The 17,762-nt window shown below is 39.6% G+C and overlaps 1 protein-coding gene across 1 annotated transcript; it reads right to left on the reverse strand.

Annotated features, from left to right (window-relative positions):
• Positions 1–1,147: 1,147 nt before the first annotated feature.
• Positions 1,148–15,455, reverse strand: LOC132313382 (alpha-soluble NSF attachment protein-like). The gene is made up of 9 exons (XM_059812123.1): positions 15,254–15,455; positions 4,412–4,461; positions 4,253–4,325; positions 4,052–4,131; positions 3,644–3,795; positions 2,471–2,630; positions 2,335–2,382; positions 1,977–2,057; positions 1,148–1,507 (listed from the first exon to the last, which is right to left on the reverse strand). The coding sequence occupies exons 1-9, from the start codon at positions 15,396–15,398 to the stop codon at positions 1,427–1,429; spliced, it is 870 nt and encodes a 289-aa protein (XP_059668106.1). The 5' UTR covers positions 15,399–15,455; the 3' UTR covers positions 1,148–1,426.
• Between the last annotated feature and the right edge of the window lie 2,307 nt (positions 15,456–17,762).

Genomic DNA, 17,762 nt, shown 5'->3' on the forward strand with positions numbered 1-17,762 from the left:
ACCCAGCAAAATAAAATTCAAAAAATAAAAAATTATATAACATGATACATTAAAAAATTTCAATTCCATTATGTTTCCTCCTATTTACATTAGAATAAATAGATTAAATTTATTTGTTTATCTTATTGCAAATATTTTCTCAACAACCAAATAGAAGAAATTTCTAGCACTTAAACAATAATTTCAACTCTTTTGAACTAATTTCAAGAATTCTTTGGATTAATTTCAAGAATCAAGACTAACTCAGCAAAGATTAAAAAAAAAAAAAAAAAGCACATGCTTGGTTCGGAGCTTAGAGAGCTTGCCATTGACGATGAGGGCATCGGTAGTTCCGGTAGACAGACCTCGAGTAGAGAAGGAGGAGAGAAGTGACTTCAGGTGATCAATGAGATCGACGCCTTTGCTCACGAAGACAAAATTGAACAAATTGAAACCTAAGAACACTTACAAAAACACTAAATCAAACGTCTAGGGCTACAGAGGACTTGTACCTTTTATGAACTAAGCGTCTTCTTCACATATCGCGGTCGCCTCCAAAATCGCCAGAGCCAAAGGAGAGAGAAAATCTAGGGCAAAATGGGATACAATGTTTCAACTTTTGCTTTTGTACGTGAGCCAAAATGTTGCAATAAGTATAATTTTGCTTCGGCCGCTACAATTGTGTTTGGCTCGCTATAGTACTAAAATATCCAAAAACACCAATTTCTTGTTTTGAGTTTAGGTACTGTTCACGAAGTGTTTTAGCACTGTGTAAAATAAAACAAGGCTGCACCAAACATGCTTTTGTTACCAAAAGCGACACTATAGTAACCCAAAAACAAAAACAGCAAAAACAAAACGCATACCTAACGAGGCTAAGCAAATAAAATAAGTTAATTATAGAGAAGCAAACGAAGTAAAAGCAGCAATTTTACTTTACACAAGCACCCTCTCCTTAATGCTATTAATGTCATTGCACGTCATCAACACACCATGACAGCTTAATTTATACTAGGTCCAGGCACAGATTAGAGTACATTAAGTTGGCAGCCAATATGCGACCTTCAATCAAATTCATAAGAAGATTAAACCCGCTGTATGATTTAAAAGTACATCAGCAGAGAAGTTCAGTGATAAAAATAAATAAATAAAATAAATTAAACATTACTAAGCTAATAATAGCTCCCTTCTTCATGAATCAGAACCAAAAGAATCAATATGTTTCTTTCACATCAATTGTTATACCTAAAATAATCCTAGGTTCTATATTAATTCTGCACACATGCAAGATGGACCAGTGGAAATACACATCACTATACATCTGGTCCGGTAACAAGCATAAAAATAAGAGGAATAAACAACAGTTATTGCTAATCACCATGCATTTGCTAGATTCAAACCCCAAACTGAGTAATATTTCATCAGACTAAACATCGACATATAAATTTCAAGTCAGGTCATCCTCCTCCAGTTCCTTCGCCTTCAGACTTTCCTTCACCCTCAACAGAAGGGTGGTCTTCCATGCATCCTACAAAGAAGAATACTTATACTCGTATGCAACTTGGGCAACTTCAGCCAACATTCACAAAGCAGCCAATAAAAAAATTAGGCTAAGCGATTTAGAGGAATGAGAACAAAAGTGTAGCCATGTTAGTTCTCCTGAAAAATAAAATAAATAAAATAGATGTTCAAATGAGGAAATAAACCAGCGAGTACCAATTGTCATAGAAGGCAAAGCAAGCCCTCAATTCCTTCAATATATACCATAATCGGCATGCAGAAGCAGAAGAACATGGAATAAATGTGTAACAGATGTGCTCATCACCATTAGCAAATGGTCAATTCTAATGGAATTATCACCATTACCATCCTACCAAAGTCACTTGCAGTATACATGCCCAACATTCAGGTAAAAACTTATAATGGGTTATTTTTTCATGATTTTGTGCAGTTCATTCTTTCAATTAAAAAGATTTCAGTGGCAGAAAGAAATGTACCAGTGGAGTCATGCTATCAAACTCCTTAATAACTTCAGTAAATTTTGCAACATCTTCCTCATCAACAGCAGAAGCCAAGTCCTGACATATTAGAAAATTAAACCCTATTCAGCCACTACCATTTATAGTCAACAGACAACAATATAATGACAAAACTACAGAGAATAAATCATATTGGGATCATGAATGTCAATAAATTATTAAGTACCTAACTGAATGAAACAAAAATAATAAAAGAATACAAACCAGTAGTTATTTCTCTTTACTATACGGTCTATGAAAAGAAGACATGAAGAAATGCATGCAAGGCCCAAAAAGCAGAAAAAAACACTTCATATTGTTTAAAGCCACCACTTACAGCTAAAAATTTGTATTCCCGCGTTCTTGAAAAATTTGGATCCAAGTCCTGCACAAGCAATTATTATGATTATTATTTTAAAGATCTCCATTATTGGGTAAAATATAATTATGCTGAAGAATATCAAAACTTCAACCTGATATCGCTCCAATGCGTTGGTTGTTGCAACAACATCGCCTTTGCAGAGTTGGCAAATCCCAGCATTAAGAAGATGCCCTTTAACTCCATACTTCAGTAAATTAACGTTGAGTGACAGCCGTGCTACCTCTTCGTAAATCTTAATTGCCTTTGGATATCTGAAGATGAACACAAACAAAATTTTCAGCTCTAGATTAAGACAGTTATACATCTATTATAATCCACACCTGAGAAACAGAACATTTCTCTTATGTTTGAACAGAAATATAAGGATCCAAAAATTATTATTTTTATATTTTCTATTCAAATGATTTTTCTTTAGGGCTATATTGATTATTTGACAACAAAGATCAAACAATGATAGTAGTAGTTCACATCCTACATCGACGTGTCTTTTTTTACGCTTTCCAGTCATCATTTGCAATTTAACTTTGCCAGTAACTCCAATTATAAAAGAAAATCTGGGGAGGATGGGGGGAAGGGTGTTAGTAACTTATGATATTTCTATGACAACTCTATGAACACAACTACATAATACTATTGGGTTGTGCCCGATTTTTTTTTGTCCGGTCGCACAGTTTTGGATCTTTCTTCTTTTATTTATTTATTTATTTTTGACCCGGTTCTTAATTTATATTGTAACACAGTATATAAGAGTGCTAGGGTTTGTATTGTTCATGCAACATTGAGAATTCCGAAATAGAGAGAGACAACAAATGTATCAGGGGGTTAAGGTTTAAGAGACTTGTACGTCTCTTTTATTCCTCACATAGTGAAATCTTTCGCAGCTGTCTTCACCCGTGGATGTATGCTATAAACCGAACCATGTTAAATCTCTGTTTTCAGTGTGGTGTGTGATTTTCATTTCTGTCACTTCTCGATTATGTTTGTGCTTTGTTGTGGTTTGTCAAAACAAATACCATGAGCAATAGAGAAGATTTCCAACCAACAATAGCAGGTGACTAGTTTTAGATGATAGAACCATACTGCGACAAGCCCCACTTGATGTATGGAGGCCAATGATACCAACTAAGAGAATGAGAATGTTTAGTGCATAGGACATGAGACCTTAGAAACAAAAAATTTATTGGAAGAGCCCAATGTCAAGATTAACAAGAAGAATACCAACATCTTTTATAGAGGAATATACAATTTAGCTGGAGCAACTTACTGTGCTAGTTGAGCAGAAAACTGTGCAACTTTGAACTTGCACTGATTTGCAAGGCTAGTTGCTTCTTCACTTTCGAAAAGTTCAGCAGATCGTTCAAAATATACTATAGCCTGCTCAAAGTTTTGTTCAACCTCAAATAGTTCACCAATTTCCTGAATGAAATGTAAATTCAAGTCAGCAACAGCTTTAAGCATTTTTATACTTTTTTTCTCACACAGTCCACAACCTACACCATACAGCTATTATAAACCACGTATTAGCATCATTGTGTATGAGATTAAGCATTATTGAAACTGAATGCTCAGAGAAGAGAAGATCTATGCATGATGAAATTGGGGAAGCTGGAGAAGCAAACCACGAGTTAAAGAGATCTGACGCAATAAGTCGAGCAAACAATATTTTTTCTACCTTACAATATCTTGCTGCCATATGGAATCTGCCAATGTCGAGGAACATACTCACTGCTTTGTCCAACCATGCTATCGCCTCTGCAGAGCATCAGATATCAATATGGACAATAAGTTTATCTTGCCATTATCTGAAAGAATCCATTAGTTAAAATTCTAATACATATATACAAGCCTTAAGTCAACAGACTGAACACATTACGTTTACGAGACGTTTTCTTGTAGCAATTCGCAGCATCTACATAAGCACTTGCAGCTTCATGCTTGCTGTCCGACTGCAAATATAAATCCAACAGTAACACGGTTTACAGAATCAGTAGTACAACAATGGTGCTAACCACATAAAAAGCAGAGCAATTACCTTCACATGACAACCTGCCAATTTGATGTATACTGATCCAGCTTTATCCCCTGCATAGCAATTCATAGGAGAGATCAATAAGCAAAAACTTTGCTGTATCTTATCAACCACCATGTTCTAAAACTAAAATGATTACTTAAATAGTTCCACCCGTCAATACTGCAGGATTTTTTCTACTACCTTGTAGCAATGACACTTACCATGAGGACCAATTTTTTTTCATCTTGTCCTTATTTAACATGTCGAAATTCGGTGTGTGAGTGTGAAAGAGAGAGCGTGTGTATATGCACAGGGGTCAAGTGCAAAAAACACCCCCCAACTATGCTTACGGTGCATATCACACCCCTCCCGTGCAAAAAACACCTCTCAAGTTTCAATTTGGTGCAATCAAGTCCCTGTGGCACATTTAAAACCAAATTTGACTAAAGTACCCTTAGTCAACAATTTTATAAAATATTTAAAAATACAGAATTTTGTAAAAAGACTAAAAGGGACAATAAGCATCGTCGTTTTGCAGTGGAGCGTTTAATTTTGACGGGGTCTCTTGAACGTGGAGAGATCGCGTGGGCCGTTTCCGACCTAAAAAACGCTCCACTGTGCACCTCCTCTCAATTCTCAACCATATCCCTCCTCTCTCTCTCCACAAGAATCTCTCTCTGTAACCACAAACACATCACACATTTCAACTTCATCACCATAGCGAGCGTGTCTCAATTCTTTCTTATCTCTCACATCCACCATCGCCTTTCAGTGTAAGCAAAAAGCGCATATCGTCTAAAGAGAGAGGACGAGGTGAGGACGGCCGCGATGAGATGGCAGAGGAAAGAGTGGCGACCATGGGTATGAAATTGGTGGTGGTAAGCGGCAGTATAGAAGGCGGAGGGCGGTAGCGCCGCTGCGTGGGGGTATCTGAAGGTGAAGCCCGTTAAGGTGGTGCTGGAATTACCCTGTTCGTCCCCACCGACGAATCGTTCTCGGATCTTCCGGCAACAAGTTTCAATCTGCAGTTAAACGTGAACCCGATTTAGCCGTTGCTGGGGACTGAGGCGATGGGTTCCAGCCAAAAGCTACACTTTGCAAATATCGAGGGAAATCCGGCTGCGTCTATGCCACCGCCATTGTCGGAGATGTGAATGGGGTAAGAATAAGGAGAAGCAGAGTAGAAGAGCAAGAAGAGAATGAATTGCAAAGAGAGAAGATTAAAATAGAGATGGTGTGTGGTGGTCTTCTTCCTCATCTCACATGAAACATATAATTACTTTCCCTAATTTTCTTTTGTTTTCAATCTACTCAACAACTTTCTCAGTTCAGGTTGAGAAAAAAAAGGGAGATGTGTAGTGCTTGAGATCTGAGGAGAGAACTGTAGAGAGAGAAATAGAGAATTTGGAGATGGGTTTTGAGATTGGGTAGTGTTAAACCCACCGGAATCCTCCATAGCTAACGCAGTTGAAGTCTCGGTCCTAGACACAGCTTAATGGGCATTTTGGAAAAAGTAAAAGGGCAAAATAGGTATTACAGTAATAATTTATGTCAGATTTATGACAGAGGGGTAATTTTGCACAATTTTAAAAGATTAGGGGTGTTTATTGCACACCTTTTCAAATAGAGGGTAAAAATGCTACTCAAAGTATAGTTGAGGGGTGTTTTCTGCACTTACCCTATATGCACAGTCACATGCATATTTATATAATTGTTTCATAAGATATCCTATACGTAGATTTAGAAGTTCCCTTATTATAATTTTCTTTTTCTTCAATCTTAAAGGCAAGAGGACCGTGAGCTTTGTCAAGAACACCAACTTTTTTTTTTTCTTGTCAAATTGCTTATTTCTGTAAGGAAGATATCAATCCATTTTCATTGTGCTCCATTTAGTTACAGAGTAAAGTGGGCGGTTTGGGGGAGCTCAAATATATCACTCCAATTTTCATTACATAAGAGGTTATAACCCAAAATACAACTGCATGGCTTATTGTGGGAAGATATTCAAAACTCAAATTTTCTCTACTTGCATTCCCCTTGCTTCTTCTTCTTCTTCTTCTTCTTCTTCTTCTTTTTTTTTTTTTGATAAGTAAAATTTTATAAAGAAAGCGCTCAGAAGGGGAGCGAAACCCAAAGACAAACAAAAGGCCAAGAAGCGCCTCAAGCCTTCAAAGAGGCCAAAAAAATAACAATCTCCTCTATAGATCTATAATCTTTCCCTGAAACCTAACAAAAAAGGGTAGAAATAATAGAAAACTTAAGCATAGAAGAAGGCTTCTCCTTTCCATCGAAATAGCGCCGATTTCTCTCGAGCCAAATACACCACCAAATACAAAAAAGAGCAGCCCTCCAAGCATCTTGAATGAGAACCCCCACTGAGAAACCTCTCCAAGCCTGAATCAACCCTCTAGAGGAGCGAGGCAAGACCCAAGGGATCCCAAACAAACCAAGCATTAAATCCCAACAGTCCCTAGCCATGTTGCAATGTAACAGAAGATGATCCATAGTCTCCTCATCGCTCCGACACAAATAACATCGATTAACCACCACTTTATTCCTTCTCCTCAAATTATCCTGAGTAAGAATCTTACCCAAGACAGAGGTCCAAGCAAAGAAGGCTACCTTGAGAGGAGCCTTAGACCGCCAAATAGACTTACAAGGGAAAGGACCTCCAAAGCCAAGCGAAAGACACCTGAAAAAGGACCAAACCTCGAAACGGCCCTGAGAGTTAGGATCCCAAAGCCAACAATCCAAATCCCCAATTGTAATCACCTGGCGGTACAACAAATCCAAAAAGCGAGTAACCTCCTTAATCTCCTAATCCTGAAAATGCCTCCTAAACTGAACAACCTAAGTCAGTCTCCCGTTATCAAGATGATAACAGTCAACCACCATGGCCTGTCTATGAAAAGCAATCCTGAAGAGCCAAGGGAAAGCAAGAGTAAGAGAATGCTCTCCACACCAAAGATCCTCCCAAAATCTGATCCTTCTCCCATCTCGAATCCGAAAATGAACATGTTTGCTGAACTCATCCCACCCCTTCTGGATGAAAGACCACACCCCCACCCCTCTAGGACAACGCACCTCAAGAGAACTCCATCCTCCAATACTCTCTCCAAATTTGATCGCAATAACCCTCCTCCAAAGCCAACTTCTCTCAACCCCAAACCTCCAAAGCCATCTCCCAAGAAAAGCCTTGTTGAAAGGAAGCAATCTCCTAATTTCCAAACCTCTACTCCGAATCGGACAACACACTTAATCCCAACGAACCAAATGATACTTGCCAAATGATACTTGAACTCACCCCCCCCCCCCCCCCCCCCCCCCCCCCCAAAAAAAGAAAATTGTGCTGCAATCTTTCAATTCTCTCAACCACAGAAGAAGGAATCTGAAAGAGAGATATGAAATACGTGGGGAGGCAAGAAAGGGTACTCTTAATCAGAGTGACCTTGCCCCCCTTGGAGAGGTATTGCTTCTTCCATCCCGCCAATCTCTTCTCAAATCTTTCCACAACCGGATCCCAGCTTCCCACACACCTCGAAGGAGCTCCCAAGGGCAGTCCCAAGTAAGAAATGGGAAAAAAGCCAGTGTGACATCCAAGAATCTGAGCAAACATCTTGATATCATGGACCTCCCCAACCGGCACAAGAATGCTCTTTCCGACATTAATCTTTAGCCCAGAAATTACTTGGAACCTAATCAAAACGCATCTCAGATATCTCAACTGGGACGCATTCGCATCACAAAGCACTAAAGTGTCATCAGCGAACATTAAGTGGGAGATCTCCAACTGACTAGCAGCATCCCTATCCACCCGAAAGCCTCTCAAAAAGCCCAACTCGACCGCCCTCTTAATTAATTTGCTAAGAGCCTTCATCACAAAAAGGAACAAAAAAGGAGAAAGAGGATCCCCTTGTCTCAATCCCCTCGAACTAGAGAAGAAACCCGTCGGAGCCCCATTCACAAGGACAGAGAAGTGAGCACTAGAAATGCAAAAAAGGATCCATCTCCTCCACCGCGCACCGAAACCCATCTTCTCCATCAAGTAAAGAAGGAAACTCCAGCTCAAATTATCATACACCTTCTCAATGTCCAGCTTGCACAAAACACCCGAATCTCCACTACTCAACCTGGAATCCACACATTCACTAGCAATAAGAACTGAATCCAAAATCTGCCGTCCCCTCACAAAGGCATTTTGAGAATCAGAAATGATACCATTCAAAACCTTCCTCAACCTAGAAGTCAGGACTTTAGCAATCAACTTGTAAAAACACCCCACCAAGCTGATAGGGTGAAAATCCTTAACATCCAGCACCCCTTCCTTTTTCGGGATTAGAGCAATAAAAGTGGCATTCAGGCTCTTCTCAAAAGAGCCCTGAGCATGGAAAGCATGAAAAGCACCCATCACCTCCTCACAAACCACCTCCCAACACTCCAAAAGGAACCGCATGGAAAAACCATCTGCACCTGGGGCTTTGTCCCCGTTACAGCTCGTCAGCGCAGACAAAACTTCCTCTTCAGAAAAAGGCTCCTCCAAAATAGAGCACTCCTCGCTCGAAATAGAGTCAAAATGAAGCCCTGCAAGCAAAGGTCTCCAACCAACAGATTCTGTAAACAACATCAAGCAAAAATCGACAATACCCTTGCAAATCACCTCCTACTTACAAAACGTCACCCCATCCACCCGGATCCTCCCAATGTGATTGCCCCTTCTATGAGCATTGGCAAGCCGATGAAAAAACTTAGTGTTATTATCGCCCTCTTTAAGCCACAAGGCTCGAGACTTTTGCCTCCACGAAATCTCCTCCATGACAGCAATTTTAGCAAACTCCGCCTGACACTCCACCCTCCTAAGTTTCAGGGACTCCACCAAATTGCCCTGGCCCTCCATCTGATCAATCTTAGCAATCTCAGAAAAAACACGATTTTTCCTCCACACCAAATTACCGAAATCCTCTTTGTTCCAGACTTTTAAATCATTCTTCAAAAGACGAAACTTACAAGCAAGAGAATGACTTGGGGTGCCAACCACACCATACTCCACCCACCAGGATCGAATACGCTCCAGAAAGCCTTTAGCCCGAAGCCACATATTCTCAAATCTGAAAGGGGATCTTCTGCTACGCAAACCACCACAATCCAAAACCAAAGGGACATGATCAAAAATAGGACAATGTGGCCTGAACAACATCGGAAAACTTCTCCTCCCAATCACTTGACACAAGGAACCTGTCAAGACGAGAGAAGGTAGGAAGAAAACGCCCACTAGACCAAGTAAAGGGAACACCCACTAAAGGCAAATCAAACAACCCCACCCTATCAATGAATTCCGAAAAAGACTCCATGACAACCGTCCATCTACCCCCCGTAGACCTCTCAAAAGGAGAGTGAACAGCATTAAAGTCCCCTCCAATACACCAAGGCAATGGCCGTCTCCTTTGAACATCTCCCAACTCCTCCCATAATAGATGACGCACACTATCCTCTGTAGGATCATAAACCCCAGAGAAAACCCAGCGAAAGCCATCTTCCAACAAAGATAGAACGCATGAGGCAGAGAAAAGCCCCACCTGAGAGTCCCCCAAAGAGACCCACCGATTGTCCCACATAATCAGAATACCACCCGAAGAACCAACCGCATCCAAAGCAAGCCACTCCACAAATCTTCCCCCCCCCCCAACACACACACACACACCCCCACCCACCCACCAACAGCTACGCACCATCAAGTTCGTCATCGAAGCAATTTTGGTTTCTTGAAGGCAAACCACATGACTTCCCTCCTTACGAATCACCGACTTCATAACTCTTCTCTTAGCCGAGTCATTGAGACCCCGAACATTCCATGAAAGAATTAGTAACTTTATAAGGAAACAGATGAAGAAGAAATCCCACTCCTCCTTCCACTCTCTATCTCCTTGGACCCCCTATTCCTCCTCTCATAAGTAACAAAATCAGAGGGGCTCCGCAACTCCCTCTCCCCCCTCCCAATCAGAGCACCGACCCTTCCTCCTGCCCTATCCAAAAGCTGAGTATCAAGAACATTATGGAACAATCTCATCGCCTCATCCAACCTACCTTCAAAAGAAGCACCTAAAAGAGAACCCACCTCCCCACCCTTCTCTCTCAACCATTCCTCCTCCATACAATCCGTTCCCTCACCTGCACCAGAAAACCTCCCACTCTCACCTTTCGGTCAAATAGCAGCCAACGGAACAACCATATCAACCTCAACCTCATTCCCCTCCCACTGGACCAGCCCCAGTTCCTCAACAAAGGAAGAGACTGCATCTCCCTCCCAAGCATCAGAGAAAGAAAGAGAACAACAAGTCAACGGAGTCACAACCTCCTCATCAGGCCTAGAAATTCTAGAATCACACTGCAAACCCTTCGAGGCCAAATGGTCCCGCAACTCCTTGAACAAAACAAAACCTGTAGCCCCATCAAGCTTGATCCTCACATCTTTCCCCACACAAACAGAAACTCCTTCACAACAACTATCACACTGTCGAGAGGAACCCAGCTCATTAGAACACTCTCCACCATGCCGCTCCACACAAGCAGGAGCAGGACAGTCCTCAAGAGCCGGAGACAGAAAATTAGAAACAGAGGACACCACACCCTTCTTAACCCCCACACTCCCTTGATTCACCTCACAGGGGTGAGAAGAAAAAGAAGAAGAAGGTTAAAAAGCAGATTGTCCATGGGAATAGATGGACGTACTCGAATTAAAAGCATTCTGCGGACACGGCACCCACTTTTGCTTCTCCTTTCTTGACCATCTTCTACGAAATTGGGAAAGAGAAATCTTCTTCTTCAAAAGGTGCCCATGAACCGGCCCCTTTGGACGACGACCATCACAAGAAGCAGGCAAAGTACCGGACTGCTTTTCACCATTGTTAGTCACCGCAGGAACTAAAAGCCCAAAAGACATATCCAAATCAGACCCAGAACAAGCAACATTCGAACCCAGTCCACTTTGAAGCCCACGACTTAGATCCACAGACCCATTAGCAGAAACTGGATGGACTGTCGCATCTTCAACTAGTCCACAAGAAGATGGGAGAGAACTGTCCACACCCAATTGCACTGGCCCAGAATCAAAGAACCAAAAGAAAGCCCAACTAGTTGTCCACAAGTAGAAACTCCAGAAACTTTACTCACCTGCCCACCATTAGGCTAACATTAGGCCCAAAGCCAGAATGCACCCTAGCCTTTGAAGCCCAAAAATTTGAAACTGAGTTGGTTCCAGCTGTAAACCGCTTAGAACGGCCGCCTCCTGAGCACCAACCACGTGTCTGGTTGGCAGCACTCCCCCACCCACGCGCTTGATTCACGTGAAACACACCACAGTTGCGTCCTTAATCCCACCTCTGTAAAACCGGCTGATGGTGAAAACTCCCACTCTCTGAGAACCTCGACCACCAGCTTGACGGTGACGGTCAACCAAAGCCGGTGAACCTTCCTTTTGATTCAGAGAAGACATCCGACGAAAGCACTCTGTATTGCGAATCCACAGCGCATCCCTCCATTCCTTCCGTCTCTGAAACTCAACCAGGCCCTTCCTCCCCATCGATTCCCACCTCAAACGATCAGATTCCTTAAGCAAGTGTGAACCATCCCCTCCTTCCAAACTATTCGTCGTCGGGACAAGATCGGGAAGCTTCTCCTCCCACAACGCCACTTTATAGCAAAGCCTATCATCGTGAATGAAAACAAAAGGAGGGCAAACTTTACCGTCCGACACTGTGATACGGATCCTTTCAGCGTCAACAGCTTCATTAGCATCCACCCAAATAAACCCTCCGCACAAATCACCGACTGAAACAAACAAGGCATGACTCCATAAGTGAAGAGGAAGACCATACAACGTCACCACCTTCAACCCCATACCCTTCATCACTCCAGAACACCCCACCCCGAAACTCCACTTGTCCACTCGTAAAATTGTCGTCCCCCATTCATGGCGACCTTCTTTAAGCACACGAGAAGCCTCTGCCAGAAAGGGGAATCGAAAGAACAACAGAGAATCCGGCAGAGGTGAAACAACCACTCCGGAGGAAATCTTCCAAACACGAGAAGCCCAAGCCGCGATTTGAGCCCTATCACCCACTTCCTTATCAAATTTCCCAACCAAACACGAACGGAGATCCTCCCTTCTTCTTCCAGCTGAATCATCATCCAAAAAGATCGAAGAACCTCTGTAAGTAAATGCAGATCTCGCAGTTCCTCCCTGAAACAAACGAGGCAATCGAGCAACATCCAAGAACGAACGCATACGAAAACTCTCGTGGTGAAAAAGTATGGATATGTATTTTTTTCGATAAACTAGTTACAGCAGTAAGTCCCATACATACATGTATGGATTTTAAGAAAGGATTCCATCAATTTTGAGTTGTTGTTGTTAAACCTGATTCTATACTTTTATGAAATGGGCAGAGTAATAGAAACCATATAACAAAAACTATCCCTCCCTATGTCTAGAGTGGGTTACAGAAAATATTCCCTCTTGCTTTTTTATAAAAATGTTTTTATTTTTTCCTAATTGATATTCACACACCCACCTTAAGGAATCATTTGCTCACAAGAAGATTCAAACCTTAGACCCGATACTTCCCTGAAGGACCAAGTTCTTACCCACTTGAGTCAACCAGAAATGATTCTCTCTCTAAATTCAGAGAGTCCAAGCCCCTCTATCCCAGTTCGGACTCCGAATCGGGAGAGTGTATCACCACTGCACTCATATATTAATACATATAATACTCTTCCACTATACTAATTTTATTATTTCATTTATTATAAAATTCAAGTGGAGTGCTGTAATGTTTCAATTGGTTATTATTATTATTATTATTATTATAAGTAATACTGTTAAAAGTAATTTTTTTTTTAATAAGCCGTGGCACCCACTCCTATTTTAAGTCATTACAATGACTAATGGGTCATTACAGACCCATTCTGCCTTTTCTTTTCTTCTTTGTGGATTATCTCTCTCTCTCTGCCATTTCTCTCTCTCTCTTTTCTTCCTTCAAACATAAAAGCCTCAATCTAGCTATTTTCATTGGGAATTTGATAGTGCCGTTTGCGACAAAACGAACAGCTCGGCAAGATCTTCAAGTGGGTGTAAACAATTTCTTCTTTGGTGCATCGTAGGATTTTCGAAATTAGGGCACAAAATTGGGGGTTTTCACCATTTTGGAGCTAGGGATGTTTAATTTACAATCTCTTGCATTGTTGTGAATTAGTCCTTCATAAATTGTGTTATAACATGCTTGATTTGTATATATTTCATGAGATATTTACTATATGTTATATTTGAGATACGATTATGTGTATTAGTTGATGTTGCTTGAGAAAGCATGTTTAAATGATTATATTCCATGCCTAGTATGATTAATTTGCTAGAATTTGCAATATGGAAGTGTGTTGATTTGTGAAATATGAAAATCTTACGTTGATTTGTGAATTGTATATAAAAATAAAAAATAAAAAATAAAATCCTTTATTCTACATGGCATTGGAAAGTATGAGACATTCATGCATAACAATGGGCATGAAAAGGGGAATTCTTGGGATAAAGTTTTGATTAAAGAGTTTTGTGAAAAACCCGGACGCCAAGGGGGTACTGAGGGTCCGTGGTGTTAATGTAACTTAGAGGGAATTAGAAAAATCGCCCTAGCGTGGTTGAGCTATCTGGGCCCCAAATGACGCCGCGGGGTTACCAAGGGTCAGGAACAGTAGCCAATCATTTTCTCACGTCGCCAAGGGGTCACCGAGGGACGGGTTACATTAACGGTTTGAAAAGTGAAGAAATGGAAGAAATTTTGAAAATGGGGAACGACATAGCATGGCATAGCATTCCATAGCATAATATTGTCCATTTTGGCCTTGTAATTGTTGTATTTTCTCTTGACATAGCATGATCCCGTTTTCTATATTTCTATTCATTGTTTGGATTCACGGGGTCGCAAGAGGTGTGTCTTAGGCACCACCTACTGAGCTTTATGCTCGCCCTATTATTTAACATTTCTCAGGACATGGGAAAGAAGTGGCAGATGACGTTTCACCACAGGCCTAATTTGGATAGAATATCATTTTGCTATTTTTGTATCTAAGTCCCATCATTTTTTTTTTTTGTAAAATCTCAGTTTGTTATATTCGGTACGGAGACTTATAAACTCTTGTTATTGTAATTTTGCTTCATAGACTGTAAGTTGATGTAATTGGAGTAAAATTCTAGTATGTGAGCATGGGACTATGAATAAGACAGGTACTCCTTTGTTCTGGATGAATGGGATGATGATGATGGGCTATTTTGAGGAGGTTGTTGATGTTGTTGTTTTGGGAATGTTTTATACCATTTGCATTGTGTGTTGGGACAGGTTAGATAAATTTTGAAAGTCCAAGAGAGGCCACAGCATTTTTATGTATTTAAGCAGGTTGTCGTAGGAGCCTTTTTTAGTAGAATTCATGCCGAATTTTTTTTTTATAAATTGTATCATTTTAGGATCGTTACAAGTGCCGGTGAAGAAAAGTGAATTAGAGCGTGAAAATAATCTCCCTAGCTTAATTTGGACAAGCTTTTGATTTCCTCGGAGTGAAATATAAGATCCGATTTCTATTTCTCAATTCTTGGCAACCAAACAGGGTTTTTACAAGTCAACAAATTATTGACTTCAAATTATGCAAAGACAAAGCATAATCTAACACAACGCAAACACTATTCCAACACGAAATGAATTCAAAGAAACTTCAAAAGTAACAACCGCATCGAAACAGTAACCCTAAAACTAAAAACCACATAATCGAAGGGGGAGAGAGAGAGAGAGAGAGATAGAAAGAGAGAGAGAGAGAGAGTACATGACTTGTCGAGTTTGAAGCAATTGCCGGCTCTTTGGTACAAATCAGCAGCATCTTCGTACTTCGAACTGGATAAACCCCAGCCGTTGATCTTCTTCTCTGCTTTCTTCTCGAATTCTATGCCTTTCGCAAATTGATCCGCCATTGGAAATTCTAGAGAGAGAGAGAGAGGTAAAATTTCAATTTCAGCTGAAGGGACCAAATGGTGCATTGAAAGGATAAAAAAACGCGAGATGACGTGTCAGATGTGAATTTTTCACCAAATTTTGGTCACTGTAATGGGCCTCATTATGGTTCCAAATCAATTCTGGCCCATCTTTTGAAACCCCCAGACATTTAAACTAAAGAGTGCCACAAGTTCCTCTAGGCCCATCACTCAAATCTGTAGTGCCCAGAGTTTGACATGGCCCAGCTTTAGAGCCAGAATTGTCAACCCAGCCTCAAAACAAAGGTTCAGCCCGCTAGGGCTGTAGCCCACAACAATACACAAAAGTGACAAAAACACCACCATGGAATTTGTACGAATTCAAATCGGATAAAAATGAATTCAAAATTTGAATTAATTTTTTAGGATTCCAATTTTAAGAACATTATAGTAATTCTTATATGGAAAAAGAAAAATTATACGGCACCTTGATTTGCATCTTTGTCTTTTGGATCGGTTGGCTGATATTATTACCGAATTATCTAATGAATGAGAATGTGAGTTCAAAAGTGAGAGGTGTGTTGATCATATAATTACTCTTTTAGCAAACTAATAGACAAGGCTAGGGTCAGGTCATGTCACGTTTAGAAACTCATGCCCACTTTTGTTTAGTCTTCCTTTGGCCATTTACACCGCAGCAATCAACTTTTCAAAGATATAACAGAGATTTTAACTTTATCCTTTGATATCTTCATCATATCTTGTATGTTTTTTTGAAAAATGCTTTTACTAGCTTTAGTATTGAATTTAATGAAGTTTCATATGTTTGGCAGCCAAGAAAATGGAAGAAATGAAATGAAACCTAAGCCATATGTATGAAAAAAAAAAATTAATTTGATGAAGAATGAAACTTGATTTGATCATTATTTTTATTTTTATTTTTTCTGAAAGTATTTGATCATTATTTTTCATTGGTTCATGGAGTAAGTATTAGGGGCAAGTGATAACTCACAAGTAACTACCATTTTAAAAATAACAGTTTACCTAAATTTTTTTATTAAAGAATGCTGTGTATCATACTTTATGAAAAGTGATTTTGAAATTTAATCTAAACTAACAAATTTACCCTTAAAAATTGAGTCAACACTTTGCTATCCTATACTCTCTAGATACTGACAATTCAATTATTTTGTTAAACCCTAAGACAAGTGGACTAGTTTAACTTTTTGTGTGGTAGTACTTGCTGGTGGGGTCTGTGTATTCCAATCAAAACTTTAGTTGGTTCTATTAGAAAGAAGACATCAGCTTAAGTAATGGACTAAGGAAAGTGACTGATTAGCACTTTGTTTCTTTGCATATGTGCACCAATAATCAATTTAGATCCTTCTCTTAGTGACACTGTTTTGGTCAAAAATAATATTGAAGCATTCATTTCTCTTTCAAAATTTTTATTTTTATTTTTTTCCATTTCCTTTTAGTGGGAGTAGTTAGTTCATGATTATCTTTAAGCAATGAGCACATCTTTAAGAAACTCTAAACACACTTTCACTAATTATTTTATTAATAATCTGCTCATAAATTTCTAATTTAAGCCCCCACATGAATTTTTTCAAGATTTGTACCACCTAGGGTTGAAATCCAATGGTATCGATCTCCTTAACCTTCTAAAATCTAGGGTTCAAGTCCTGTTAGGGTTAATACGTGAATATGTGAGTTTCTTGTTGTGATTAAAAAAATAAGAAAATAAAAAAGAATTTTTCAAGATTTGTTGTGTGTAACAAAAACAAAGCTTGTATGAGGTGTGTTTTCTAAGTTTTGTAATCCTAGTTTCATTACTAGAAAAAATGGAATGAATATACTTTAGGTTAGAACAGTCAGCAGATCACAGCTCATGAAATGAGAAGTGTTTGTTCTTCAATTATTTCCTTGAAGCTCATCACAGAATTTATTTAGGTTTATTTGACAAATAATTTGGAAGTGTAGAAGTGTGAGAAAAATATTCCAACCCAATTGCAGGGATACCTCTGGATACAAAAAAACAAAAAACAATAAACTTAACTTCAGAAGCAATAAACTGTCTGGTCAAGAGCAGTTTTGTTGCTAACAAGCATCTGTGTTGTGCAGTGATGTTCTTTTTCTTTTTATTTTCTGCTTTTCTTTTCTTTCTTCCAACAACATTTACCAGTGGCTAAAGCTATGATATAATAAACTTGATTTACAATGAAATTGAAGATTGAAATTGGTTGCAATACATAAAAATAAAAATAAAAATAAATAAAGAAAGAAAAGAAAGTGGTGGAAAAAACTACCTTTATATAATTAAAAGGTGTTGAAATGATGAGAATATATAAAGCGTGTATCTTT

This window comes from Cornus florida, unplaced genomic scaffold (assembly GCF_030987335.1).
Source record: "Cornus florida cultivar Cherokee Brave unplaced genomic scaffold, ASM3098733v1 CherokeeBrave_3.0.0_Hap2_Chr06, whole genome shotgun sequence".
NCBI lineage: Eukaryota > Viridiplantae > Streptophyta > Magnoliopsida > Cornales > Cornaceae > Cornus > Cornus florida.